This window comes from Podarcis erhardii, assembly GCF_964252035.2.
Source record: "Podarcis erhardii genome assembly, chromosome: 12".
Taxonomy (NCBI): Eukaryota; Metazoa; Chordata; class Lepidosauria; order Squamata; family Lacertidae; genus Podarcis; species Podarcis erhardii.
In genome coordinates, this window is record NC_138513.1 from 21588164 (window position 1) to 21615354 (window position 27191).

The following is a 27191-nucleotide window of genomic DNA, read 5'->3' on the forward strand; positions in this document are numbered from 1 at the left end:
GGGAACGCAACCGGGAAAGGGGGGAGGGAAATTTGGAATCCAAAGGGTGTTAAATTACATTTTATTCTTTTTTCTATTTTTTTTTTTATGTTAATCTGTATTGTATACTAAATGAGGGGAACTCGTGGAAGGGAACAGGTCGATTTTAGGGGATGGGAAAATATTTTTTAAATTGGGTTAATGATAATAACTTTAAAACTTGGGGTAAGAATTTGCTGAATCTATTTGAAAGAACTGGAATACAAGAGGGGGAGGGGAGGGGAAGTCCTGGAAAGATGATATTGAAAATAAGGCCTTAAATTTGGATGTTTTTCTTTTCTGTTATATTTGAAAATTTTTAATAAATATTATTAAAAAAAAAAAGTCTATGTAAAGCCCGGAAGCAGGATCTAAATGCAACAGCGTTGTCCCCATGAGACAGCAGGGATACCAGAGACCTAGGGAGTGATGCTGACCACAACCCTCCAGCTTCTCTTTCTTAGCTGTCCACCACCAAGGGATGAGCCAGGAGCCAAGTTTCATCTGTGGCCATGCTTCTTGTGTTGTTTTAATCTGTTTTCTTGCAGTTCATTTGACTAGACTTTGGGCTCTAAATCTTGCAACAAAAGAAAAGTTATTTTAATATGACTAGTCAGAGCCACACAAGGAAACATTTTGGTGGCACCGAGCTGAACCTCTGATGTCTTACGTCACTGCTCGGTCCTTTCCCACTCGCAAAAAGAGATTTTCCAGTTTAATGAAGAATGGGAATGGAAGCCAACTGGCGTTAATTACAGACAAATGGGACTGGATCAAACACTGCAGTCATTTTATAGACTTGGGGCTTGCTAATACCAATGTTCTGGGTGTGACCTCAAAAAGAAAATGAGAGTTGGGTGGGCAGGGGTGTGTTAATACATAATATTTTAGGTCTGAATATCCAAAAGCTTAGTGTAACATTTAAAAAAAATAGTTTGGGCATAATTTGAAATTCATTTATTTATGCACAAAAATACAATAAATGATTAACTCTTAGTGCTGCATGAGTGTGGACTCTGGACAACAGCTACAGGCAAGAAGTTAAAGCAGGTCCAGTCCAAGGGCCACATTCTACCATTAGCAACCTTTCAGGGGCGACATGCCAGTGGCAGTCAGGGCCAGAGGCAAAAGTGGTTGGGGCAATGACTTTAACCGTAGACTACATTCCAGCATCTTAAAAAGCAGAGAAATCACCTTGCCAACAAAGGTCCGTATAGTTAAAGCTATGGTTTTCCCAGTTGTGATGTATGGAAATGAGAGCTGGACCATAAAAAAGGCTGATCGCCGAAGAATTTATGCTTTTGAATTATGGTGCTGGAGGAGACTCTTGAGAGTCCCATGGATTGCAAGAAGAACAAACCTATGCATTCTGAAGGAAATCAGCCCTGAGTGCTCACTGGAAGGACAGATCCTGAAGCTGAGGCTCCAATACTTTGGCCACCTCATGAGAAGAGAAGACTCCCTGGAAAAGACCCTGATGTTGGGAAAGATTGAGGGCACAAGGAGAAGGGGACGACAGAGGACAAGATGGTTGGACAGTGTTCTTGAAGATACCAGCATGAGTTTGACCAAACTGCAGGAGGCAGTGGAAGACAGGAGTGCCTGGCGTGCTCTGGTCCATGGGGTCACGAAGAGTCGGACACAACTAAACAACAACACATTCCAGCAATGCAAAAGCTTCAGGCTTCTATATACACCCACCCCAATCCAGGTAAGAAAGAGACCTTATCATAGTTTCCAGATAGGCAAAATCACTTGAAGAGGGCCTGGAGCAGAACATGACCTGGGGAGAAGGGGTGGGGTCTGAGGAAAGCCGCAAGTCCAGAGAGCCCTATTTGGTCCCCAGGCCTGTGGTTTCTCTACTCCTAATGAAAGAGGTTCAAAAGACCACATTTCAGTCTCTGCTTCCAGTTTGTCCTTAACCCCTGAGCACAGGACTCCTTAGACATGTTTTCTGAGTAAGATGGCATTTAGAAAGCATTATGGGACTTGTAACCTTTCAGTGCGTGGAGACCCCACAGCACACTTGGATGAGTTTCTGGCTTCCTCCGCCAACAACACTTGCCACACAAGTCAACAGAGCAGGAGCACGGGATGAGGACACTTCCTACAAGCGGCCTTTGTGAAAGAGCCATAACAGCAATTCCTCTGTTTTGGTCCAATTTTGAAACTATTGCAACGTTGTCACCCAAAGCTTCAGAATGCATGGCTGACTTGGAGCAACGGCACGATCTCTCTTGCAGCGGCTTTATGCTGGAAGTTTATGAATGGCTGTTGCTGAGGATCTGAGCATAATAAGACCCCTGTGGGATCAGACCAAAGGCCTATCTGGCCCAGCATCCTGTTTTCCTCAATGGCCAAGCAGATGCCAGTGGGAATCCTGCAAGCTAACATTAGGGAAATATTTATTTTGCCCTAATGGGGAATAGCTTCCCTTGCTGTTGCTCTCCAGCAAATGCTATTAAGAAGCATGCACCTTATGTTCTTGGATCAGGAGGCAGCAAATAGCCATCATTAGTATGGGTTAATAGCCTTGTCCTCTATGCATTTGTCTAATCCCCCTTGAATGCTGCCTAAGGTGCTGCCCACTGCCGCATTTTATGGCTCCCAATTCCATAGTTTAACCCTGCGCCGTGTGAAGATGTATTTCATTTGTCTCTTCTGAGCTTTCCACTAATCACCTTCACCAAACGACCCAGAGTTCTGCTGTTTTGACAGAAGGAGAAAAAATCCCCCTTAGTTTCTTTCCAGCATACATACTCTTACAAATCTTTACCATTACTCACCTTTTACAGCTGGGTCATCATTTTCATGGAGCTGTCCACCAAAACCCCCAAAATCTCTTACCTGCCCTTTGTCTCTGCTCACCATCACCTCATGGAAGGAGAGGCTCACACTCTCCTTCACTGCCCAGCACAGGGTGACTGTTTGTGTCAATTACCCATTAAAAAGGTAAAGGTAAAGGGACCCCTGACCATTAGGTCCAGTTGCGACCGACTCTGGGGTTGCAGCGCTCATCTCGCTTTATTGGCCGAGGGAGCCGGCGTACAGCTTCCGGGTCATGTGGCCAGCATGACAAAGCCGCTTCTGGCGAACCAGAGCAGCACATGGAAATGCCGTTTACTTTCCCGCCGGAGCGGTACCTATTTATCTACTTGCACTTTGAGGTGCTTTCGAACTGCTAGGTTGGCAGGAGCAGGGACCGAGCAACGGGAGCTCACCCCGTCACAGGGATTCAAACCACTGACCTTCTGATTGGCAAGTCCTAGGCCCTGTGGTTTAACCCACAGCGCCACCCGCGTCCCTAATTACCCATTACCTTGCTTTATACTGCATGATAGTTCTTCTCCCCAGGCAATTCCAGGGAACTGATTCAGCCTGAATTACTACACTGTTAAGCTGCCTCACACCTGGGTGAAGACTTCAAGCATCTAGTAATCTTCTACATTTACTAACTCTAGAAATTAGGGGGGGGGATATTGTACCCAGGACTTTTAGGGGAATCGGTCCCCCTCTCAAACGCATAACAGTAGGTCCCCATTTTTTTCTCTGGGAGCAAAGAAGTTCAATTTTAAAAGCAAAAAGTTGTGCTCCAGATGCAAGAAATGAAGGCATGGCTTAACTATGGAGCATGCAAAATCCCCCGACCCATTCCAACCATAGTGTGATAAGCACAGGGATTATGGATGGCCTCTTTGGCATCCCAAGAGGCCACCCACTAAGGTAAGCAATATGTTGTGGAATTTGGGGGTGCTTTACGTGAAAATTGAATCTTGTGGGCATAAGAACACATCAGATTGTGCAACAGGGCTGACCATTGGGTACATGGACTGTGGCTGATGGGAACCAGAGTCCTATAACAAATGGAGGACATCAGGTTTGGAAAGGCTGGTGCCCATCATGTAGTAAAGAAATAACTTCTTTCTAGGCATGCATAGTATTGCACAGCCCAATATATATTTTAATATGAGACTCTGAACTGCCTTGTTTTTTCTTCTTTGGCACCCCTTTGTTTCCAATATCCACTTGCAACCAGAACTGTAGCATCAGAAGAGGCTCAAAGGGTCATCAGTGCAATGCAGGAATCACAGCTAAAGAAAGACATCAAACCTCTCTTCAAGACCCTCCATGAGAGTCCATCCAAAAGCCCTATTGGTGATCATGAAGGGTATATAGGAAAATGCTATCCTAGGATTGCACACAGCTTCTTTCAACAGCTGTTGCTTCTTAGGCCTTTTACAATTTCCACTTTATTTTTAACACTCTTATTCCTACAAAAAGCCCCACCCCTTTTTGAATCTCCTTAATTGAGAATTGAGATTTTTAGTTTTAGGCTGGCTGAACTGGGAGCAAACAGCTCAGTTATAATTCCGGTTCCAAGAAGAGTAAATAGCTTTCCCCTTGGTTACTTTTATTTCTTCCATGTCTCCATCTTTAAAACACAAGCAGCAAAGCCTATGTCCTTATTGCCTTACTCTGCTATTGGGTTCAGTTCCTGAAAGTCCATAAATCCTTCCCTCCGGTTGTTTTGTGTATACAAATTGGTACCCACTGATTTCAGCAGAATGAAAAGAACAGAAAACCCAAGAGCATGTTTTGGTTTGATTAGAGAGGGAGGAAGGGAGAGGAATTGCTCGCAGCCAGTAAATCTAGGGGGATGACAACCTGCAGTTGAGTTCCATTTGGGTTAAAAGGATGCCTGTGGGTCAGTTCAGGCTTTACAAATTGGCTGCTGATCGGGTGCTTCTCTCTTGATGACTGCTGTACTGCTTGAAGGGGAAATGAGAGTCTGAGGACACTTGCCCTGGGGGGGGGGGGCTTTTGAGATGCTGGGGGCCCACAACCAATGTGTGCACCATGTGTTTACAAAATGTAGTCTTTCCTTCATGCAATAAAGCTGTTTTGTCAAAAGGCATGAGTATTATAAGGCAGAAGGCAGGGGGGGGTGTGCTATCCCTGCTCCTTCTGTCATGTCCTCAGGCCAGTTTCTCCTGCCCTCCACATTTTGATGGGCAAACGTCTGCTGTGGAGCCTGCTGTATGCACATTGACTCTGCATTATTAATTAATTAATTAATTAATTAAATTTATGCACTGAAGATAGCATGGCAGTTCACAAGATAAAAATACAGGATAAATGCACAAATACCAAATGCCAAGACAAAAACAAAACACACACACACATTTAACAGGCTGTGGAATATTAATCAGCCAAAGGCCTGGTTGAAGAGGAACATTTTCACCTAAAGATTATAATGAAGGTGCCAGACAAACCTCCCTGGGGAGAGCATTGTGCAAACAGGGAGCCATCACAGAAAAGGCCCATTCTCCTGTTGCCACCCTCTGGACCTCTTGTGGAGGAGGAATACCAAGAAGGGACTCAGATGATGAACGCAGAGTCCAGGATGGTTTATATGGGGAACACAGAGTCCAAGATGGTTATATTGAGGTGTTGCAGCCCTGAGCCATTGGGACTGCAGAGGTTGAGAACCTTCAGGCCCAGGGCTCAAATGCCTTTCTATCTGCCCAGATATGGTGGAAGTTGTAGCCCACAGTATCTGAAGGCTTCTATGCTGGGTACCACTGCTATCCACTGAGAAGCCTCATTGCTGACGTGATCTACATGCATATTCAGAACTTCTTTGGAGGTGTTGCTACACTTGCCCTTGCCACCTGGAGCACAACTTACATTTTGAGAGTTGTTGTTGTTGTTTTGCTTAATGAGCCATCTTGGAGATTGTTGCAGCAAAAAGGTGGACTTAGAAGCATTTTAATTAATTAATAAAGCCAACCTGCCTTTGAAAATAAGGATCCTGTTGCAGTTCTCTGAAGTGGCCGGAAGGGGTAGCTGGAGAGCAATGCAAAAATACTTCCCTACACTGTCTTCACAATTCTAAATTTAAGAATATTTGTTCAGTACGATCTCTGAATCCCTATCCTGTTAAAAATGTGACACACTAAAAATATATATTTAAAAATCTTAATTTACTGTAAAATAGCTTCTTTTCTTTTCCTGAAGCCCAGAATTGTTGGAATGAGATTTTGCTAATCTTGAACGATTAGGTGGTTTTCCTTCCCCTTTGGGTGTGCTCAATCACACCTTGACGAAACAGGTTGTGCTTATCAACCAAAGGCTGCCTCCCTGTCAAGTTGCAGGAGGCGAGATCTTTGGCCAAGTGTGCAGCTGAGATAAAGCATGAGTCAGTTTGGCCAGGAGCAGAGCTGATTGTAACCAGAGCCAGGTACTTGTTTAAGGAGAGGAGAGGATGTATTCTGATACGCCAGGGATTTAATTACATGGAGAAGCTATTCACTGTTAAGATGGTGAGACGCTGTGGGACATTAACTACAAGACAGGATTTATTTCTGGAGAAAAGAAGCGAAAAGCTCACCGTCTCACTGTTTTTTGATACAAGATGTTTAGGAACCTCTAACCATGTATGGGAAAAGTGCTTGTGGTGGATGTGTGGCTCCTGATGTCGACTGTGACTTTTTAAAAGTAAGAGACACAGCTTAGTTAACCTGGATCTAAGGCTTGAAAAATCCACTCTCCGCTCTCAACTTAAGCCCAGAGATCCAGAATCCTTTGGATTCTGTTTTACTTCAGCTCACATTAGCCCCAGCCAGTATGGCCAGTGGTCAGGGGTGATGGGAGGGCTACAAGTTCTAAATTTAAGAATTGGACTGGCAGTCCAAGGAAATTGCACAGGTTGAAACTATAGTGCAAGCACAGCTTAAGAATCATGATGCTGGTATTGTCTTGGATGAAGCAATTTCTGACTTTATGGAGAATGGAAATATCTGCCAACTGAGTTAGATTTTCAGATTTGGATGAATTAAAGTAATCCACCGGAATACTATTTTATTTTTACTTTTTATCATTTCTTCTTCCTGTGGTACTTTTTTTTATTTAAAAAAACACACAGACTAAATTTAGTGCTCTCTAAGCTGTATTCCATTATTTGTGGTACTTTTATGGATTTGTAGAAGCCCAGACACTCTGTTTGTAATTACTTGCCCTGTTTTCCTAGATTCCACCGGCTATTTCAGACTGCCATGTATGGACATCACTTCCATGTTGGGAACATTTGGCACAGCCACACGTTAGCGTGTCACCATTTGATGACAGTGCCATGCAACTGTTTTGTTGCACATAACATTTGCAGAGAAGACTTGGCCAACTCTCCATGGTAGCAGTTCCAACTTTAGGAATAATGAGCCATGGTTCAGCCCTGCTGTAGGGAACAAATAAAGTTGATACTAGTAAGGGTGTAAAGAAAGGTGTTGACTTTTGTGAAGGGAAGTCTCTGTACCATGGTGTACCATATACCGGTCTCAGTCAGTGTGATGGCCTGGGATTCAGATTCAGATGCTGAACCTGAGGAATCCCAACCTGCACAGGATTCCCTGCCTCCAGAACCAGCTGAGCCGGGGCTGGGGCATGAGCCTGATGGGTCCTCACCTGTGCTGGTTCCTCAGGTGCAGGCACCAGCTGAGTCTGTTCCGGCTCCTGAGGTGATGGAGGACCCATTGCCTGCAGGTACTCCACTCTCAGCCCTGTCAGAGGAAGCTGAGGTTGCCTTTGGTTCCGGTAACCCTCCAGCCTCTTCTGAGCTGCAGAGGCTCAGGCCAGAGAGGTGGAGGGAACTAAGTTCCCGCAGGAGGAGTGCTCGCCTCCAGGCCAGGAGGGGCGAGTCACCAGAGGATCGGGGCCGCCCTATGCCTCGGGGCAGATAAAAGCCAGCCAGCCCCAGTCCCAAGTTGCGGGAGCAACTTTGTAGGTTGCCAGTTCCTGCCTGAACCCTGTCCTGTTTTCTGGCCTGTGCTTCTGACTCCCTGCCCTGCACCCAGCTTCAGCTTTTACAGACTGCCTTCATATTGCACCTATGACCTCGGACTGGACTCAGACCTCACCTCTCGGTTAACCCATGGGACCAGCACAGTCAGGTTTGAAGGGGCCCTGGGCACAGTACCCTCTGAGGCCTCATCACCAACACCACCTTCTTGGGTCTGCTGTGACAGGATGGTGGGGTGGCTGGCATAGGAACATAAGCATCTGCCCTACACAAGTCCAACCAGTGGTCCATTGAGCTTGGTATTGATTGGCAGCAGCTCTCCAGGGATTCAGACAAGGGTCTGTCCCAGCCCAACCTAGAGATGCCAGGGATTGAACTTGAAACTTTCTGCACGCAAAGCAGATGCTTTTCCACTGAGCTATGGCAGACGGCAGAGGGAAAGGGTGCTCTGAAGAGAAGCACCAGGCGAGAAGCACTTCTGCGCATTTACTCATTAGAAGGAGACTAGGGCTTGTTCCTTTTAAGCCAAGGTCATGTCTGTGTTTCAGGCTTTGGAAGTTTTTGTTTTCAATCAAAGCTGCATACTTGAGCAACTTATGCGTTCAAATATGCTAGCTTAATCAAAAAGAAAACCTTTAAAGCACAAGGCTTTGCTCGTTTGGCTCCGTTTGCCCAGTGAATCAAAAAATAGTTTGCTTTTATGGGCTTTCCATTCAGGGAGGACCGTGGCCAAATTGCTGTTGTTTAGAGAGGGGGAAAATGTATTACGTAGGAACACAGGACCCTGTCCTATGCCAGGGCATATTGTTAACTTGTTTCCCCCAGTGTTGTCCACTGTGACTGGCACCAGTCTCAAGCAGCTATGTTTGGGCTGGAGATATCAAGGACTGAACCTGGAATCTTCCATTTGCTCTATCTAGGGCTGGACTTATGGTGCTGATGGGGAACTTATGGGTGCCAAGCCAAAGGCGCCACCAAGCTGAGCATTTGGGCTTAGGTTCTATCTGACCAAAGGTATAGATTTTAATGGGTTTGTTCTAAATGGGACTAGCATTGGACGCAACCCTTGGTATTCACTGAGTGTGCTCGTGATATCCAGAGCTAAACGCTGGGAAAAACTGGAGGCCACCTCAATAGACCCATGACTGCTTCATCTAATATGCATGTTACATGAAGGGACCTCACTCAAAATAAGATGTAGCCCCCGGGACCATCTTACTAATGCCATTGCAACTGAGAAAGGTGTTAAGCAAGGCTGCATACTGGCCCCACTCTTATTTAATTTTTACATTAATTGCATGGTGGGCCATCTCCACAACATAAACTTTTACCCTCCAAAGCTCTCTGGAAGACACATCTCTGTCCTGCTCTGTGTAGACGATGCAGCAATACTTTCAAGAACGCCTACTGGCCTCCAAAGAGCACTGAGAGCATTAACACAATACTGCAAGGAGAACCAGCTAGAACTCAACTATCAGAAAACTAAGATCATGGCTTTCTACTCCAGGTTTTCTACTCAGCATGGGACATGGAACAGGCCAAAGCTTTCAGTGTTGCAGATACTGAGCGCCAATTGGATCTAGCCAGGACCCCAACTTTTATTGCCAATGAATCCTCCAGGTACTCTGCCTTCCCTATGGCTATATCTAGCTAAACTAGAAGTCCCCAAGCACCAGAGGGCCTTTACCTTGGCTCAATGTCATGCCCTCAGCTGTCTTTGAAGGCTGATACAGGAAGATTGCTTATCTGGAGAGGCAATGCCCCTGTGACTCTGGGCAAATATAAACAACAGAGCATGTGCTTCTCCAGTGTCTTTACTATAGAGACATTCGTACCAGCCACTGCTTAAGTACCCAAGGTGCACAGGTCAATTCAGTACCTCCCTGCTGCTTTCAGATGCCAATCTTACTATAACACACAACGTTGCCAGATTCTGCACAGCAGCGCTCAAGATTCAACGGATGATGGCCTGTGCCACAAACTAGATATAATGAGCACTCGTATTTGAGTGCTCTGTAGACTGGTGTCTGTGGTCTTATATGTATTAGCCTTTTGCGCTCTTTCACTCTTGTCTGATGTTCCTACCCCTTCTTTTAGACTTTCTTAGCTTCTTTTGGATTCTTATGGATATATACATACACACACATATATATATATATATATATATATATATATATATATATTTGCTTTCGTAGATTTTCACGGGTACAGGAATGCAGGTTTTGGTGTCCTCGGGTGTCTTCCCGTGTAAAAGTTGGGGTGTCTAGGCGACGTTTCGACGAGGTCTCACTCGTCATCTTCAGGCTGGTGCTTTCGGCTTCTTGTTACTGGAACAGAGCAGGATCTCAGTGTTTGAGTTCCTATAAATACTGTAGAGGGGGTGTGGTGTATAGCCTCCAATGTTCTGGGCAGAGAGGAAGTTCCCAGGCTAGTGTGCCTTTTCTTCTTTTGTTCCTTAATTACTTGAGAGATATCTTGAGTGATTTCTTGAGTGATATCCTGAGTACCACTTAGGTGGGTCATTAGGTGTGGATTAGTTGTTAAAGTCTTTGTGTCTTGACCTCTTGAACTTTGTGAAGAGTTTTCCTGAGAAGATGGCTGTACTGTACTTAGTTGTGCTCTGGCTTGGCTTCGTGTATAGGGGCGAGCTGTGGTTTTGTGGCTTGTGTCAGCCAGGTCTGTGTAGGGATTGCAGGGGGGTGCAGCATCCGGAGGTGCCACCATGGATTGGCTACTGGATGGTGTCTGTAATTCATCTGTGGAGAGGGTCTGGGTTTGGGTCTGGTGTGGTTGATTGGTGTTGGGTCTGGTGGTGTTGGGTCTGGTGTGGTTGATTGGTGTTGGCGTTCTGTGTGCCTCTGGATCTGGTGTCAGTTTTTGTGGGGAGGGCTAATTTCCAGATGTCTGGCAAGCGGGATGTGTCGTCACGCTTGTTCATGTTGTGAGGGTGTTTCTCTATCTCGATGGCTTCCATGATTATTCTCTTGTGGTGATGTTCCGTGTTAAAGAGCAATTTGGAATCTGCAAAATTAATTTCGTGTCCTGTTTCTTTCATGTGTTGGAAAAGAGAGGAAGTTTTTTCTTCTTTTTTGACGGCATTCTTGTGTTCTGCGATACGTGCATTTATTCGTCTGTTTGTTTGTCCAATGTACGTGGCTGGGCAGACTTTGCAGGGTATTTCATAGATCCTCTCAGACTTTGCAGACTTTGCAGGGTATTTCAGACTTTGCAGGGTATTTCATAGATCCTTCCTCTCTGCCCAGAACATTGGAGGCTATACACCACACCCCCTCTACAGTATTTATAGGAACTCAAACACTGAGATCCTGCTCTGTTCCAGTAACAAGAAGCCGAAAGCACCAGCCTGAAGATGACGAGTGAGACCTCGTCGAAACGTCGCCTAGACACCCCAACTTTTACACGGGAAGACACCCGAGGACACCAAAACCTGCATATATATATATATATATATATTCTGTTTTAACTCCTTTTAGGTTTTTTTGTTTTTGTTTTTTTAGATTTTAAATGATTTTAAATTATTGTACCTCTCCCTCCTTATGCTGGTCTATGACCATAATAAAGGTTGTTGTTGTTGTTGTTGAGTGTGCTCACATTAAATTGAGGTTGTTCTGGTTCCTTTTCATGGGTGTGTCTGGACTCTGGGGAAGCCTGGGAGCAGGAGGCTGAGATGTATGCTGCTAGGCTTTGCAATCCCAAACAAGCCGCACAACTTGACAGTGCTGCAGTGCTGGCCACAGGGGGCACCATTTATTCCAGAGAAAGCCCTGGCTGTACCACTGAGCTGCGGTTCCTCCCGTAACCGGGCAAACTACAGTGTTATTTGCTATTGCTGTTTGTTGACTACATTCAGACCCCAACTTTCCTCCAAGCTGCTCAAGTTGGCATACCTGGTTTTCTTCGTCCCCACTACAACGTGGTGACATACTGTCCAACTTTTTCAGATAAAAAAAACCAGGACACGTGTCTTCCATGTTGCATTCCTGGGCAAGTCATGTGACCTGTGCCACAATCTTGGCCCCTCCCCCCAGTTTTTTTCAGGGTGAGGGTGCGATGCAAGAGTGTTGCACTAAGAGAGGCACCCACTGCCCTCATCTTTGCTCTGTGTTCCACCACCAACAAGGGTGCCATCAGTGCAGTGGCGTAGCGTGGGTTATCAGCACCCGGGGCAAGGCAAGTAATTTGCGCCCCCTAACCCATGGATTTGCGCCCCCTAACCCGTGGATTTCCCTAACCCCCAGATGTTGCGCCCGGTGCGGCCGGCCCCCCCTGCACCCCCCACGCTACGCCACTGCATCAGTGGGACTCAGAATGAGGCCTTTTTTTGCGGGAGGAGGGACATCACCTTGATTGTGGAACTCTTCCAAAGAAGGTTGGCCTGGCTCCTCCTCAGTTGCCCTGTAGACGTTTTAAAATTTCTGCCCAGCTTTTCGTGTATTTTAATCTTGCAGCCATACTCCACTCATACTTGTTTTTACTGTGGCTCTGAATAGTCTCCTTTTAATAGTGTTGAGATTTTATTGTGAGTTGCCTTGGGGCAACCTTTTTAGGGCCAAGAGGTGGCACATAATTTTCTTAATATATTAGGGAAGGGGGTTGGGGCTGCCTGCCAGCCCCATATCTGAGTGCTGTTGATACAAAGCTGGAGGGGCAGGTTTAAGGGGAAATGTGTCCCCCCCCCAAAAAAAACCCCAACCCCAAATAGAAAGAGTCTCCTATGTATATTTCCTCCACCCTCCAAATCTCCCCTCAGCATTATTATATATTGGGATGGAGAGGTGCTGGAAAGTGGGATGGCAACAAAAGGTTTTATTTCCCCCTTTCCTCCATTCTGAAACCTCCCCATATAATGCAGAGAGGGAAGGCTTTAACCTATTGGCACCCCACTCACGAGACTGTTGTGTTTCTTTTCACTCATGCAGTCAAATCACTGATGCTTGCAGCAGACCTTAGAGGGAAAGCATAGTTTGTTGCTCTGCGTCAGGTGGCAAAATGTCACATTCTGGCCCTTTACTCCACCCATTCTGAGGCTAGGTTCTGACAGATATAGCTATATAAGAAGCTGCCTTAGTCAGACCATGGATCCATCTAGCTCAGCATGGTCTGTTCTGACTGACAGCAGCTCTCCAGGGTCTCAGACAGAACCTGTTCCCGTCCCTAACGGGAGACGCCGGAAACTGAACGTGGGAACTTCTGCCTGCAAGGCAGATACTCTTATCATTTGGCTGTGGTTTCAGTGTCATGTGAAAGTTCAAGACCCATAAATCAGTAGGTGACTAGTGACAGCCGCCCCTCACCACCAAGGTTAGGGACAGTGGATAGTGAGGGACAGTGAGCTGGTCATCCCATCCACTGTCTTAAGCTACTCTTTCTCCCATGGTCATCCAGGTAGGTTGAATGTTTCCACTTTGGACATTTGGGCTGTCAACAATGTTGGTGTTTCGCTCCAGTGCCAAATTCATGGAAGCTGTAAGTCAGGGTTGGAGAACATTTTCCAGCTCATTACCTTCTGGGAAACCTTTCAAGGGCCACATGACATTGGTAGGCAGGGCCAGAGGTGAAAGGTGAATGCATAATTTACAATAGTCTAGTTTCTGCACACACGCATCACCCCCTTGCTTTATTCTCCATCTTTACAAGCAAGAAGCATGATCTTAATTGAAGGGGATATTCCATACCCAACATCCAGGTGATCCAAATTATGGTGCTCAATTATTATTTTTTAGTCCCTAGCTCTCATGGGGGCCAGCTGATTCTCTCCAGAGGGCCAGACCCCCCCCCAAAAAAAGGGACATTCAGGGATCCAATTAGAAGCCAGAATGGCTTCTGTAATTCTGGGGTGTCTCGCTTGAATCAGGACAGTTCAGTGGTGTGACATTCTAGCCAGACAAAAAACACTTAAGGAAAGGTGAAATAAGGCTGGTGGGATGTGTGACCTGGGGAGAGGGGGCTTGGTTGGGGAGGGGGCATGGCCTGGGGAGAGTACAAAAATTAGAGAGGTCTGAGGATCTGCTGTAAACAAAACGTTTGTGGCATGTTTCTCAACCAGTGGTCCCCCTTCCCTTTTGCACCCACTGCGGACACAAGCACATTAGCACTGACACAACCATGATGCAATCCAACAGCCGGGACATATCACAGAAGGTGGAAGAGAACCCTCAAGCCCTATGGCACTATAGCTAGGTGACCAGGGCGTTGTCTCTGCATTGGGTCCAAGTATTGACTGCTGTACCGACCTGTGTGTGTGTTTCAGTTCTGTAAATGCATGTAATATCATTTGACGTTGAAAAAAATACTTTAAATTCCTCCTTTGACAGCATGTGTGTTTTCATTCTTACTTAGTTCGAATAACAAAAGTTTAGGCTCTGTCAAGCGGCTCCTTGATACGAACCAGAAACCAGCGCAGGGGCTGCCCAGATCCAAGGGGCTAGGAGGAGGCTCCGTGTTTCCTTCTGGGTATCGATAGAGAAGTTCATTAGGAGTGACTGCCGAGGGAGGAACATAGTTTAGGAACATGTGGGAAATCAGTTTACTTCAGATGACTAAGGGTGAAAGAAAGGGAGGCCTGCTTTTCATTAAAAACCTGAAATGGATTATAATTGGACTGGGTTTTTACCCAGATGGCTTTTCTTAGGCTGACATCTGCGACGTGTATATAAAGCAGTGTTAAAGAGCTGTCTCTTGTGGCAGCGGGGGGACACATGTAATACTGATCAGGACTAAGTTCCTCTCCTTTCCTTAGTGCTGGTTGTGGAATAACAGTTAGAGAGAAACGGCATTGGCCTGGCTGAAATGGACCACACTTTTGTAACTCGTCCCAAAGGGCGGGGGATGGAAATCAAAGGGACTTCTTTGAAAAAATATATTTTTCCTTTTTTTTTAGTGACTTGATTCATTTACAATCTGAATACTGACAAATTATAGAATCTCCTAGCTGGCTGGATTGCTGGGCAAGGTTGCTTTTACATTAATTCCCTAGTTGTTGTTATTTTTGCAGCTAAACTAAATATAGTCAGATCGTTTTGCTTATCTCATCTTCTTTTAAAAAAACCAAAACACATCCAAATGCATGTTTGAATGATTCTGAAAAGTGGAAAACTTTGATAACTGCTTATATCCTGTCCTGATCCTAAGCTTGTTATTTGGAAGTAAGCTGTGTTGTTTCTTGTTCTGAATATGTGCACAAATAGAAGTGAATTCTCACAGCGGATGCTCACCCTGGTGTGGAGCTTCATTATGTGCCTGAAGAGCACACCTGGAGCATCCCTCTTCTTGCTGTGGGAGACAGTTTTGTTCTGCTCTGCTCTGCACAGGAGCTCCTTGTGCATCTCAGAGTTCATGCAAACATGAGGAAGTAGGATAATTGTGTGAGTCAACAGGATATTACACCCGAAAGACTTAAGTCCAAGACTTGATCAACTGTAACCTTTCTAGGTGAATTTAGCTTTCATCCTGTAGAATAGGGATAATGAACCTGTGACCAACTAATTGTTGCTGAACTCCAACTCCCATCAGCCCCATGCAGCCTGGTTGGTGATCAGGGATGATGGGAGTTGGAGTCTAACAATATACAGAGCTGCATGGGGTGCCCATCCCTGCTGTAGAATGACAGAAAAACTAATGCTGTTTTTATGCCAACACCTTCCTGCTAATCATACTTAGAAGTAAGTATATTTTGATGGATTTCAGTGGAAGAATGTATATTTATAGCTATTGGGTTGGAGCCAGACAAAATAATTTGCACTTATTTCTAACTGAAATCAATGGGACATGTTTAGTTGTGACCTAAGCTCAATGAACTTGGTCTGGATCCAACCCATTGTAAATACCAACTCCTAAGGAAAACGATCCTGAATATAATAATTTACTTTTCTGTTCTTTCCTGGCAAGCATTCTACTTTCTCTCTCTCTCTCTCTCTCTCTCTCTTTTCCAGACAACAGAAAAATCAAGGTCAATGGTACAAGGGAGCCCATTGAGTTTAAATCCAAGCAGTGGTTTGGAGCAACAGTCAGAGCTCATAAAGGAAAAGTTGTGGTATGTTTTGACACTTTTTTGGCATTCGTTTTGCTGGAACATTTCTTCTGATTCAATTATATATGTTCAAAAAACACAAATGACGCTGATTTTGATATTTCAAAGTCTATTCAGTGTATGCAGTTTCTCAGGTTGGGTTTGGAATAATCTGGATGCCACAAGATGCAGCCATTTGGGATATAATTAATTCAAGCATTCACTGAATGTCTTCACTAGTATAACAGTATCCATGGTGGGCACACAGGAATCAGATAGATGCATCAAATGCATAATGAAACAGCAACTTTTATACTTCCTACAACATCCTCTAGAACGGCCTTCTCCACTCAGATGTTTTAAACTACAACTCCCAGCAGCTGCAGCCAGCATGGCAATCATCAGGGATGATGGGAGTTGTAATTTTGACATCTGGAAGGCACCATGCTGGGGAAGGGTGGCCTTGAACATGGCTGTGAAAGAGATCAGCAGAAACTGGGGTTCTTAGAAATGCAATCACATTTTTAACAGCCTGCAGCATCTTGGCACATTGATTTTGTAGTCGGTCGTAGCAGGAGGGGGAGACTCCCTGGATTCTTCAGCAGGCTACCTCATCTCTGTCTCCTGACCACCTTCCTCTCCTGCCTCTGAGTCTGGACTGCTCTCTGCCACAGCGTCTTTCTGCTCACTAAACCCTGTTACCTCTTCTTCTGACACCTCCTCCCCACCCCCCCGTCTGCTCCCTCTTCTCCCTCTGACCGCTCATTGTCATCTCACCACCAATGCCCTGGTTCTGAACCTCCTTGGGAGTTCCCCAGCTGGTGCCTTCCAATACTCCTCTGCTTCCAGCTAGTCTATGATATCAGGTGACAGATATGGATAGATGAATAGATAGATAGACAGACAGATGATAGATAGATAGATGATAGATGATAGATGATAGATGATAGATAGATAGATAGATAGATAGATAGATAGATAGAAGATGCTGGTGCTGATGTATTCAGAAGAGGTAATAGCTTAATATTTGATTATCTTCAGCAGGTATTTCCCCCAAAGTTGATGGGCATGTAGTTGATTATTAGGATGACACTTTGCTGTCTATGCCAATCAACCCTACTTCACAGTTGTACAACTCTGGCTATACTGCAGTGGGGTTAATGCAATCATGGCTGTAAGTCCAAAGGTTTCATTTAAAAGTCTCGGTGTAGATGCTGTGATTTTATAGGCCTTTTTTACAAGCACCACTAGAAACCCCCAGGTGGAAATCCATAACGATCTACTTCTGTTTTCTCTTGGGCAGTTTTATTAACTAGTAAGGTGATGGTGATGTGTTCCCTGCACAGTCAGGCATTTTGCATTAGCAGCCGACGTGTAGGATTTAATAAATAAATAAATAAATAAATGAAAACACTTTTCGTAAATGACGAATCAAAACATCTTGCGCTGTGAACCTTGCATTCGGTCATGCTTCATTTTCCCAAAACAATTAATGAAGCAACAAGTGTCGTCTTGGGATTTGTTTTAAAATGGTTTGAATTATTTCCTAATGCGCCTGTGCATCGAAAGGAAATGCCTTGCTTTCAGTAGTCACTCATGTGGTTAACCCCAGAAAAGAATATTTCTTTTCCTTTGACATAAAACAGGTGATGAATAAAACATCAAGCTCTCTTTTTTTTTTTTACTAGCATGGATGCCAGATTCCCAGCAGCCCTCCCTCTGAGCCATTGTAGCTCTCAGGTTCCAAAAGTGGCACCTTCACTCTCTCTCTCCCTTTGACTCTTGCTTTAAAAAAAATGATCCAAAAATAAAAATCCTAAGCATATGCATGCATATTAGTTGATGAGCAAGGAGCATTTTCTTCCAGAGTGTCAGATCAAACACACATACATACAACCCTCAGCATAGCTTTGTTTCTTACCATGAATAAGAATAGGGTGACCATATGGCCAACTTAACAGGGGACAGTTCTGTATTTCAAGGTTCTCAGAGGACAGTCCTCTATTTAATTGTATAAAACCTTCAAGCGAGGCTACCTGGACCTCCAGTGACAGAAGCACCCACAGACTACAAACCTGCACCTTTAGAGGGAGTGCAACCCCATCCAGGGTAGCCAACCAGTTTCTTGGATATGGGAACTACACACCCATAGTGTTTCCATCTTAGCAAGATTTAAGCTCAGCTAATTTTTTTCTCACCACTGCATCCAGAGCCTATGTGTCCTCTCTCAATTCATATGCTAAGGAGAAATAGAGCTAAGCATACTGATGGCCCCTGGCCCTCAAATTCCTGATGACCACTATTAGAAGCTTCCTATAGATATCAAATAGCATGGAGATAAGATATTGCCCTGTGGCATCCCATAGCATAGCTGCCAAGGGGCTGAAAAGCACTCTTCTAGTACTACTCTTGTGACTCGGTCCTAGAGTTAGGACTGAAACCGCTATAACACAGTGTCCTCAATTCCCAGAGAACCAGTCCAGGAGGATATCATGGTCAAAAGTATCAAAAGTCGCACAGAGATTTAGAAGCAGGAGCAAAGTTGCACACATCCTGCCCTGTTCTCTGAAAAGGTCATTCATCAGGGCTTCCGGAGCTGGCTCACTGTCATCCCCAAACAAAATCCACCATGCTGAAAGCTATTTGAGTTGGGGGAAAGCTGTCACTTAGAGCCAAACCAACTTCCCTCCCACACATAAATTGCAGCTTTGCAAGGAGGTGTGGGGACCGCAGTGAAGAGATGAAGGGTTGAAAAAATTGTGTCTGCATTGGGATCCTGATTGAACCTCCTGTCTCCCTGTGATTGCTATTAAAGCAACATCTCCCCTCACCAAAGACCACAATTTAAAGACTATGGGGGGGGGGAGACAGTGGAACTGCTGAAGAAGCTTTTTTGTGTGTGCACGTAAAGATAATCCATTTCTGGTCATTGCAGAAGGCTAATGGGTTTATTTGCAAAACCTATCAATCAGTGGTTTTTGCCACACCTGCCAGATTTTTCTAGCAGGACTGAAGAGGTCACGATTCCTCCATTAGCATTTCATTCCTTCTTTGCTAGAAAGAGGGAGCAGAGCAACTCTGCAAGGTAGGGAGGCTCCTTGTCATCCTTTCATCTACCTAGCACACTTGTGCTGTACATCGAGTGATAGCGTTAACTGTTACAGTGCTAAACGACTTGAAAAATGACCACCTCTGCCCACATCATCCTAGAAAGCCTTTCTCCAGGGGACTCCACCTGGAGGGGTGAGCTGGGTGATCACAAGACGAAGGGCGTTCTGGCTGATTTGGAAAAGCAGTAATGGCACACAATTCTCTCTTCTGAGGAACAAATCAGAACCTTCCTCAAGGCAAGTCAGTGAAGAGGGGGAGATGAAGGTGGAGACTGCTGTCACTACCACCGCTAATGCTGAGGTTTGTTATGGGTGCTTGTGCCTCTACGCAATGCAGACATTGTTCAATAAGCTTTTGCAGCAGCTCCTGGTTGTTTCCTCACCATCAGAATGGTGCAGAGATAGTGCAGGATAGTGCACACCCCGGAAATGATCTCTTTCAGCTTCTGCCTTCTGGAAGAAGGTACAGCGTTATAAAAACTAGGACTAGCCGCCTGAGAAACAGTTTCTATTCAAATGTGATTTTGGTTTTAAACGCAGTGTTTGGTAGTCTCTATGGGAGTATATTGTATTTAATTATGGGGTATCAGAGTTTTTAGGGAGCTAACCAGGCTCGGATAGCTCGGATAGCAGGCTTGTTGGTTTTTGAATGTCTGATGTAGATTTTTTCAATTTCGTTGTTCTGTATGGGACAATGACAATAAAGATTCGTATCGTATCAGAATGCATTCTAAGGCTGCAGTCCAGAGCATCCTTTCATGGAGGCATATACGGTGCATGCCTTTGCCCTGCTGCCTAGGTTCCCTTTAACTGCAGAGTTGTTTGGGGTTAGATCTTATGCATGTAAAAGAGGCTTCATTAAAATCCCACCTAAGTGTGCTTGAAGCGAAAGCAAAAGCGAGCTTGCACCTGGTATTACAAGAGCAAATGTACAGTGGTACCTCAGGTTAAGTACTTAATTCGTTCTGGAGGTCCGTTCTTAACCTGAAACTGTTCTTAACCTGAAGCACCACGTTAGCTAATGGGGCCTCCTGCCACCACCGCATGATTTCTGTTCTCATCCTGAAGCAAAGTTCTTAACCCGAGGTACAATTTCTGGGTTATCAGAGTCTGTAACCTGAAGCGTATGTAACCCGAGGTACCACTGTAGTGGCGCATCTGACGTGTCGTGGACAAGGAAGGGAGGAGCCTAGCCAAACAGACACAACACCTTTTGTCTTTATTTTGTTTTGTTTTGATAGGCCTGTGCTCCCCTGTATCACTGGAGGACCCTGAGGGCAGTCCCTGAAAAGGATCCCGTTGGCACCTGCTATGTAGCAATTCAGAATTTCAGCGCCTATGCTGAGTACTCTCCTTGTCGCAACGGTACGCTGCTTGATTTTTCGGGATTTGGCCATTGCAATGCTGAGGTTGCAATATGTATCCTCATGCAGTCTGGCCAGGTATACAGTGAGCCAAATGGCTCTTACTGAGAGAGGCATTTCCTTGCAAAGGGGGAATCTCGGTTCAGGAGAGACATCAAATTATAAATTTCTGCATGGACGCTTTTACATTTAATTAAAAGAGCAGAGATGAAGCTGGTGTTTCTGCCTTGACATGCAGAGACAGAACTGGCTCGGTTTAAAAGAGCTTTAAAAATGTAGCAAACAGATCTTGATAAGCAGAAGCCAGCTTTTAAAAGCAGCTGATTATTCCAAATGGAACTTTTTATAGAACTGGCAACCTACAGGTTGAACCTGCGTTAAGATAATCCATGTTGTTTGGTGAGCTTAGCAAGCCATGGGTTACATCGCAGTATGGAGCGGGGAACTCTTTAAGTAACTGAGGGTTGTGCAATTCCTGCACTCCTTCTGATGACTGTCACTGTTCAGTGCACAAGAGAAGGAGCCTGTCACATCCCAAAGGCAATAGTGTGTGCAAGAACTACAATAAAGGCTGTGCAATCCAAGGTCATTTCTCTGACTTGGGACAAAACAAATGGAACATCTCAAATTCACCTTTGGGTCTGCCAAAGCATGAACTTACTGTTTGGGGTTCAAATTTCCCTGGCAAAATTCACATACTGGTTTTGATGTCAGCTTTGGATGGTCAGATTCTTCCCCCTTTCTTGTTTGAAACCAACATTGCTCTCAAGAATTGGTTCTTAAATTTCAGCACAACCTGCCCCCCCCCCAAAAAAACCCCCACACACCCTGTATCAGATTTGCAGCCTGTTAGCTCTTTCTTCTTTTTGCTGAGACAATGTCTGAGTCACTCCGTATATTGAATCTAATTCAGTGATCATATTTTGGTACCTTCAGACAATCCGGATCCTGAGGGACAAGGTTACTGTCAAGCAGGATTCAGCTTAGACTTTTACAAGGTGAGAACTCCCACTGGTTGACTTATCTCTGGAACGTCTAATCGCTTCCTTCTTCGCTTTGAAATGCATGCCCCTCACTACCAATCCATCAGCTGTCATATTAAAATTTTCTTTTAAAATGCCTCATATAGTATTAGGTGTCTAGAACAGGAATAGGCAACCTCGGCCCTTCCAATGTTTTGGGACTACAACTCCCATCATCCCTAGCTAACAGGACCAGTGGTCAGGGGTGATGGGAATTGTAGTCCCCAAACATCTGGAGGGCCAAGGTTGCCTATGCCTGGTCTAGAACCCATTGGGTTTCATTCAAATACTCTTCAATACTAATATTTCTCCCTTTCTAATACTAACTGTAGGCAGGACTCAGAATGTGCTGAGGCTGTGTGCAAGCACCAGCAGAGTCAATTCTGCCGGTGCACCTGCAAAGATCCACGCTCACCACCACCGTGCTGTGACTCCACATTGTCCTCATACGTGGCAGCGATGGCAGTGTCAGGAGGGTGACTCCACTATCCTGCCGTGCTGGCCACTCCTGGCAATAACATAATTCTAGGCTGACAAATTTATCCAAATTTTGATGTCCCTACCGTGATTGGAAGATGTTCTCCACTTTACCTAGTGTACTATGCCAAGGAATGAAAACACCATTCTGTAACGAGAATGTGAGACTTGATTTTCCGTACGTACCTATAAAATGAGGAAGCTTCTGTTTGGTGGTAAAATTTAGGCTCCAGTTGGCAAGATGCATATACTCCAGAGATTTCAAAATGGCAGTCTGGGGCTTTCCTCCCATCTCCCCCCTTTAAGGCAAAGGTAAAGGGACCCCTGACCATTAGGTCCAGTCGTGACCGACTCCGGGGTTGCGGCTCTCATCTCGCTTTATTGGCCAAGGGAGCCGGCGTACAGCTTCCGGGTCATGTGGCCAGCAGGACTAAGCCGCTTCTGGCAAATCAGAGCAGCTCATGGAAATGCCATTTACCTTCCCGCTGGAGCAGTACCTATTTATCTATTTGCACTTTGATGTGCTTTTGAACTGCTAGGTTGGCAGGAGCAGGGACCGAGCAACAGGAGCTCACCCCGTCGCGGGGATTCGAACCGCCGACCTTCTGATTGGCAAGAACGAGGCTCTGTGGTTTAACCCACAGCGCCACCCATGTCCCACCATCTCCCTGCTTTACGGCTGGCTAAATCAGCCTCTGGCTAAACCAGCCTCTTGAAACCTGGTGCCCTCCAAATGTTTTTGACCACAACTCCCAACAGCCCTAGCCGCGCTGGCTGGGGCTGTTGGAAGTTGTAGTCAAAAATTATTAGTAGTATAGATTTATTTATACCCCACCCACTATTTTTCCTGATAGGACTCAAGGTGACTTACAGATAAAAACAATAATTGCTAAAAAACATAGAGAAAACACCTGGAGGGCCCTCAGTTGGATGAGGATGGGATAAACAATGCCATTTGATGAAGGTTTATTATTTGAATCATTTTTTCACATGTTTGGTTTTGATCTCTCATGTATTATTAATCATAATCTAATGCTCCTGTTATCTGTTATGTATATAGAATGGAGACCTCATACTAGGGGGACCTGGAAGTTTTTATTGGCAAGGTACGTTCTTCTATTTATATAGCCCTCACCCCAAAATGAATTAAAAGTTGGAGTGAAATGAATGTCTTTAAAAGCCAAGCATGAAGAGACTGAGGTCCTAGCCTTACACACTGGGGAGTAAGTCCCATTGAACCCAGGGTGACTTTCTTCTGAGTTAATGCATACAGGAGGCATTAAACTTTGCAATGGTGATGACTTTTAAGTCCATCCTTATTCACATGCCTGAAAATTGGCAACTATTCCGTTTACAAGTGGAAGGAGAGGTCAGAATCAGATCACACCCCCTCCCAAAGGAAATGTTGCCCAAGTTTTCTTTTCTTTTTGCATATCACATTTTATATGTAGAGCCACGGAACCAGAGAAACATCGTGGTATAGTGGCTAGAGTAGGACTGTGATCTTGGGCCTGTCAATATAACAACAACATCATCATCATCATCAACAACAACAACTTATTATGTATGTATGTATGTATTTATACATACATACATACATACATACATACATACACACATGTATGCATGCATACTCTGCCCATCTGGCTGAGTTTCCCCAGCCACTCTGGGCAGCTCCCAACAGAATATTTACTGCATATTGCTTGCTTAATAAATAACATGGTTTAGAAATGTAACCTTAATTGTTGTTCTTGAATTGGCTGCTCTGCAGATCCCTTTAATCTATTCCATTTTTGAACCACAGGCCAGATTATCACAAGTAGCATAGCCGATATTATCACAGACTACTCCTTCAAAAATATTTTGAAGAAGCTAAGCCGAGAAAAACAAACTGGAGTGGCACCGTCAATATATGACGACAACTATCTGGGTAAGATGCATGATGCTTGTGGGGAAATAGGATATTAAAATAACGCTCACCCTGCTCCAGCAGAAAATATCCAATGTGCAATGTATGCTATAAAATAAATGATGTGCATACCTTCACTTTTCACACACGAATAGACAGTGGTGTTGTGCATCTCGCTAGTGTCTAGAGATGTCAGAAAATCCCAGCAGGAAATGGGAACAGGAGTGGAAATTGCTGATGTTCTATTATTTGTCCCATATCTGGAATGGAAATCAATCCAGTAAATACGGTCAGCATTTGCTGCTGCTGCTGCTGCCGCTTTCATTCCATGAATGATACATAATAGATTTCACTTTCCCCTCGTTTGCATTGCGTTTCCTTTGCACTGAAATGAACAGGGTGGAATAGCGTCACAACAACACAATTAATTGCATAGGTTATGTAATTTTGCTGCAGTGGATAGTGAGATGAATCACATAGTTTTTGTTGGAAGATGAGCTGTGGTGGAGCGGAAACAGTGCTGCTTGTTACCAATATAGTGTGGAATGGAAAACGGTGTCATCTTGTACCCCTTGTTGTGACAATATAACTGTTGCATCCAGGTGTATTGCAAAGCATCGATGCTCTTAGAGCTTGTCTTGAGAAATAATTACAGCCGTGCGTTTTCCTAGTTGCTTCACTCTGTAGATTTATTGAGCTTCTGAGACATATAACCAAGCTAGCTGTAAAATCCTGACAAATAGTTTTCCCTTTCCTGGCCTTAGATACTCTAGTTTATAAAGCTTTTTTTAAAATGGAGATTATTGAAACAGAGGGTGGATCTGGTTGTTCTTCCAGAAACGAGTCTCTTCAGACATAAGTGGTTTGTTGGGCTTCATGCTTGTTGGTTTGTTTTTCAACAGGATACTCAGTGGCTGCTGGTGAGTTTACTGGAGATTTTCAACAAGGTAAGAAGCCAATAATATCCTTCTGTGAAAAGTTTACAGTTTGTGGTTAACGTGCAGTCCTATATATGTCCTATACAGTCCTATATAGATGTAAGCCCCATTGAGTTTAATGGGATTTTCTCCCTGGCAACTGTGTAAAGAATTTATTTGTATAAATAACAGCAGGGCCTGAGATACACTTTTGTTTAGAAAAAATGTAGCACACGGACAAGGATGTGGCTCACATCAGTTCCCATGACTGTGGCAACACTTTATCCAGCCACAGCTTTCAGTGGAACCATGTTTGACTTCAGCCAAGGTTTACTCATCACAGATGGCAACATAAGGGCATATCTTTAGAACTGGATAGGGAATCTCAGGTCTGGGAACCACCTAAGATTCCTGGGAACTGTAGTTTATCCCTCACAGAACTATAATCCCCAGCATCCTTAACCAAATGTGGTCCTCCAGGCCTCTCCATCTGACCCTTGGGATGCTCTCCATGTAATGTCTCCTCCTCAGGCCACACACCCCTCTCACCAGCCTTGCTGTTCACCTTCCTTAAGTGCTTCTGCTGGGCTGGAGGATGGACATGTGTGTGTGTGTGTGTAGATACCTCTGGATTTTGTGTGGCTGGAATGCAGCCTGCTTTGCAAAAAAAACTAAGAGTCTCATCAATTGCTCCACCCACTTTTGCCTTGGGCCCAACCACTATCGTCATGTTATCTTTGGGAGGCTGTCCATGAGAGATTGTGCCCCTTATGCTGGGAAAAACTTCCCCACCCCTTCTTTAGAAGATAAGGACTGCTCTATTCCCAGGATTCTTTGGGGGAAGCCATGTGATTTAAATGTGCTTTGCATGTACAGTGTATAGGCAGCTTTAGGTCAGCTGAATTGAGGAACTGTGTGTTAATATTGCAGGACATGCTATATTCCCCAGATATGTCTGGGAATCGAGCAGTGAAAAAAGAAAAGGAAAGAAAAGATCAACCGTCCAGTTTTTCACTTTTGGAAATATGGCACCCCTAGTAAATTTCCTATTTTTTGCATCTAGTAGCTGATTTTTTTTATTGAATGTTGGCATCACACCATTCAAATATACATTAATATTTATTATATTCTTAATAGTCCTGGTTTCCTCCCCCAAATATAAAGGTTATCCACTAGTAGTTTCTGAGTATTTATTGTGTCAGCAGGTATTGCACTGAGTTAATTTTCAGACTTTGTTAATTTCTCTTTAGAGCTGGTAGCTGGAGTCCCAAGAGGTGCACAGAACTTTGGCTATGTATGTAATCTACCAAATGTTTTATCCTCCTCCCCTTTTACAAATAAGAACTGAACAAGGTGTGTTTGTTTTCCCCAAAGATAGAAATGATAATGTTGATAATGATAATGGTAATGATGATGATAATGATAATAATGGCGATAGCAATTAAACTAATCTCAGCCATGACAGACTTCTACTCATTGAAAAACCCCTCTCATTTGCCAACTGTGGCTGACCACTTACCCTGAGATGAACTTTAAAATGGGATTTCAGCACAGATGCTGCTGATACTACAAAGAGGAAAGCTTATGTATCATTCTAAATGCAAGGCACGATCCAATGTGCTCATTTAGATATACCCAAAACTTAATGTGTTAAGAGTTTGAATAATAAAAAGGCTGTGTCTGCACTTTTCCATTTGGTTTTATCATGGAAACAAATGGTCCCCAAAGTGGGAGCATGTGATGGGGTTAGCTGGCTGCCAGTATTCCCCAGCCTCTATAAACCCTCGAGTTAACCTGCCAGGGGTGGAAGAGAACACATCGTGTTTTAGACTCCCTGTTTGATGGTGCCAGAGAAGCAGCTAGTAAAACCTGATAATCCTTTTGGTGCCTGCATGTGATTGATTAGCAGCTTGGAGGGAGGACTCGCGACCTCCTCTTTGACACTCCCCATGCCCCGTTTTGGGGAAACCATAGGGCTTTGGAGCCAGTGCATTCTAATAATAATAATAATAATAATAATAATAATAATAATAATAATAATAATATATTTATACCCCGCCCATCTGGCTGGGTTTCCCCAGCCACTCTGGGCGGCTTCCAACAAAATATTAAAATACAATAGTCTATTAAACATTAAAAGCTTCCCTAAACAGGGCTGCCTTCAGATGTTGTCTAAAAGTCTGGTAGTTGTTTTTCTCTTTGACATCTGATGGGAGGGCGTTCCACAGGGCGGGTGCCACTACAGAGAAGGCCCTCTGCCTGGTTCCCTGTAACTTGGCTTCTCACAGTGAGGGTTCCACAGGGCGGGTGCCACTACAGAGAAGGCCCTCTGCCTGGTTCCCTGTAACTTGGCTTCTCGCAGTGAGGGAACTGCCAGAAGGCCATTGGCACTGGACCTCAGTGTCCAGGCAGAATGATGGGGGTAGAGACGCTCCTTCAGGTATACTGGACCGAGGCCATTTAGGGTTTTAAAGGTCAGCACCAACACTTTGAATTGTGCTCGGAAACATACTGGGAGCCAGCGTAGGTCTTTCAAGACCGGTGTTATGT

General features: G+C 44.6%; 1 protein-coding gene across 2 annotated transcripts in view; it reads left to right on the plus strand.

The window, feature by feature from the left end:
• Nucleotides 1-27191, plus strand: part of ITGA8 (integrin subunit alpha 8) — a 123790-nt gene that overhangs the window by 10058 nt on the left and 86541 nt on the right. For both annotated transcript variants that reach the window (XM_081881920.1, XM_081881921.1), the window contains exons 3-9: nucleotides 15766-15866; nucleotides 20194-20317; nucleotides 21253-21314; nucleotides 22876-22921; nucleotides 23620-23745; nucleotides 24627-24671; nucleotides 25892-25935. In XM_081881920.1, coding sequence (XP_081738046.1) covers nucleotides 15766-15866; nucleotides 20194-20317; nucleotides 21253-21314; nucleotides 22876-22921; nucleotides 23620-23745; nucleotides 24627-24671; nucleotides 25892-25935 — 548 coding nt within the window. The remainder of the gene's footprint in view (nucleotides 1-15765; nucleotides 15867-20193; nucleotides 20318-21252; nucleotides 21315-22875; nucleotides 22922-23619; nucleotides 23746-24626; nucleotides 24672-25891; nucleotides 25936-27191) is intronic.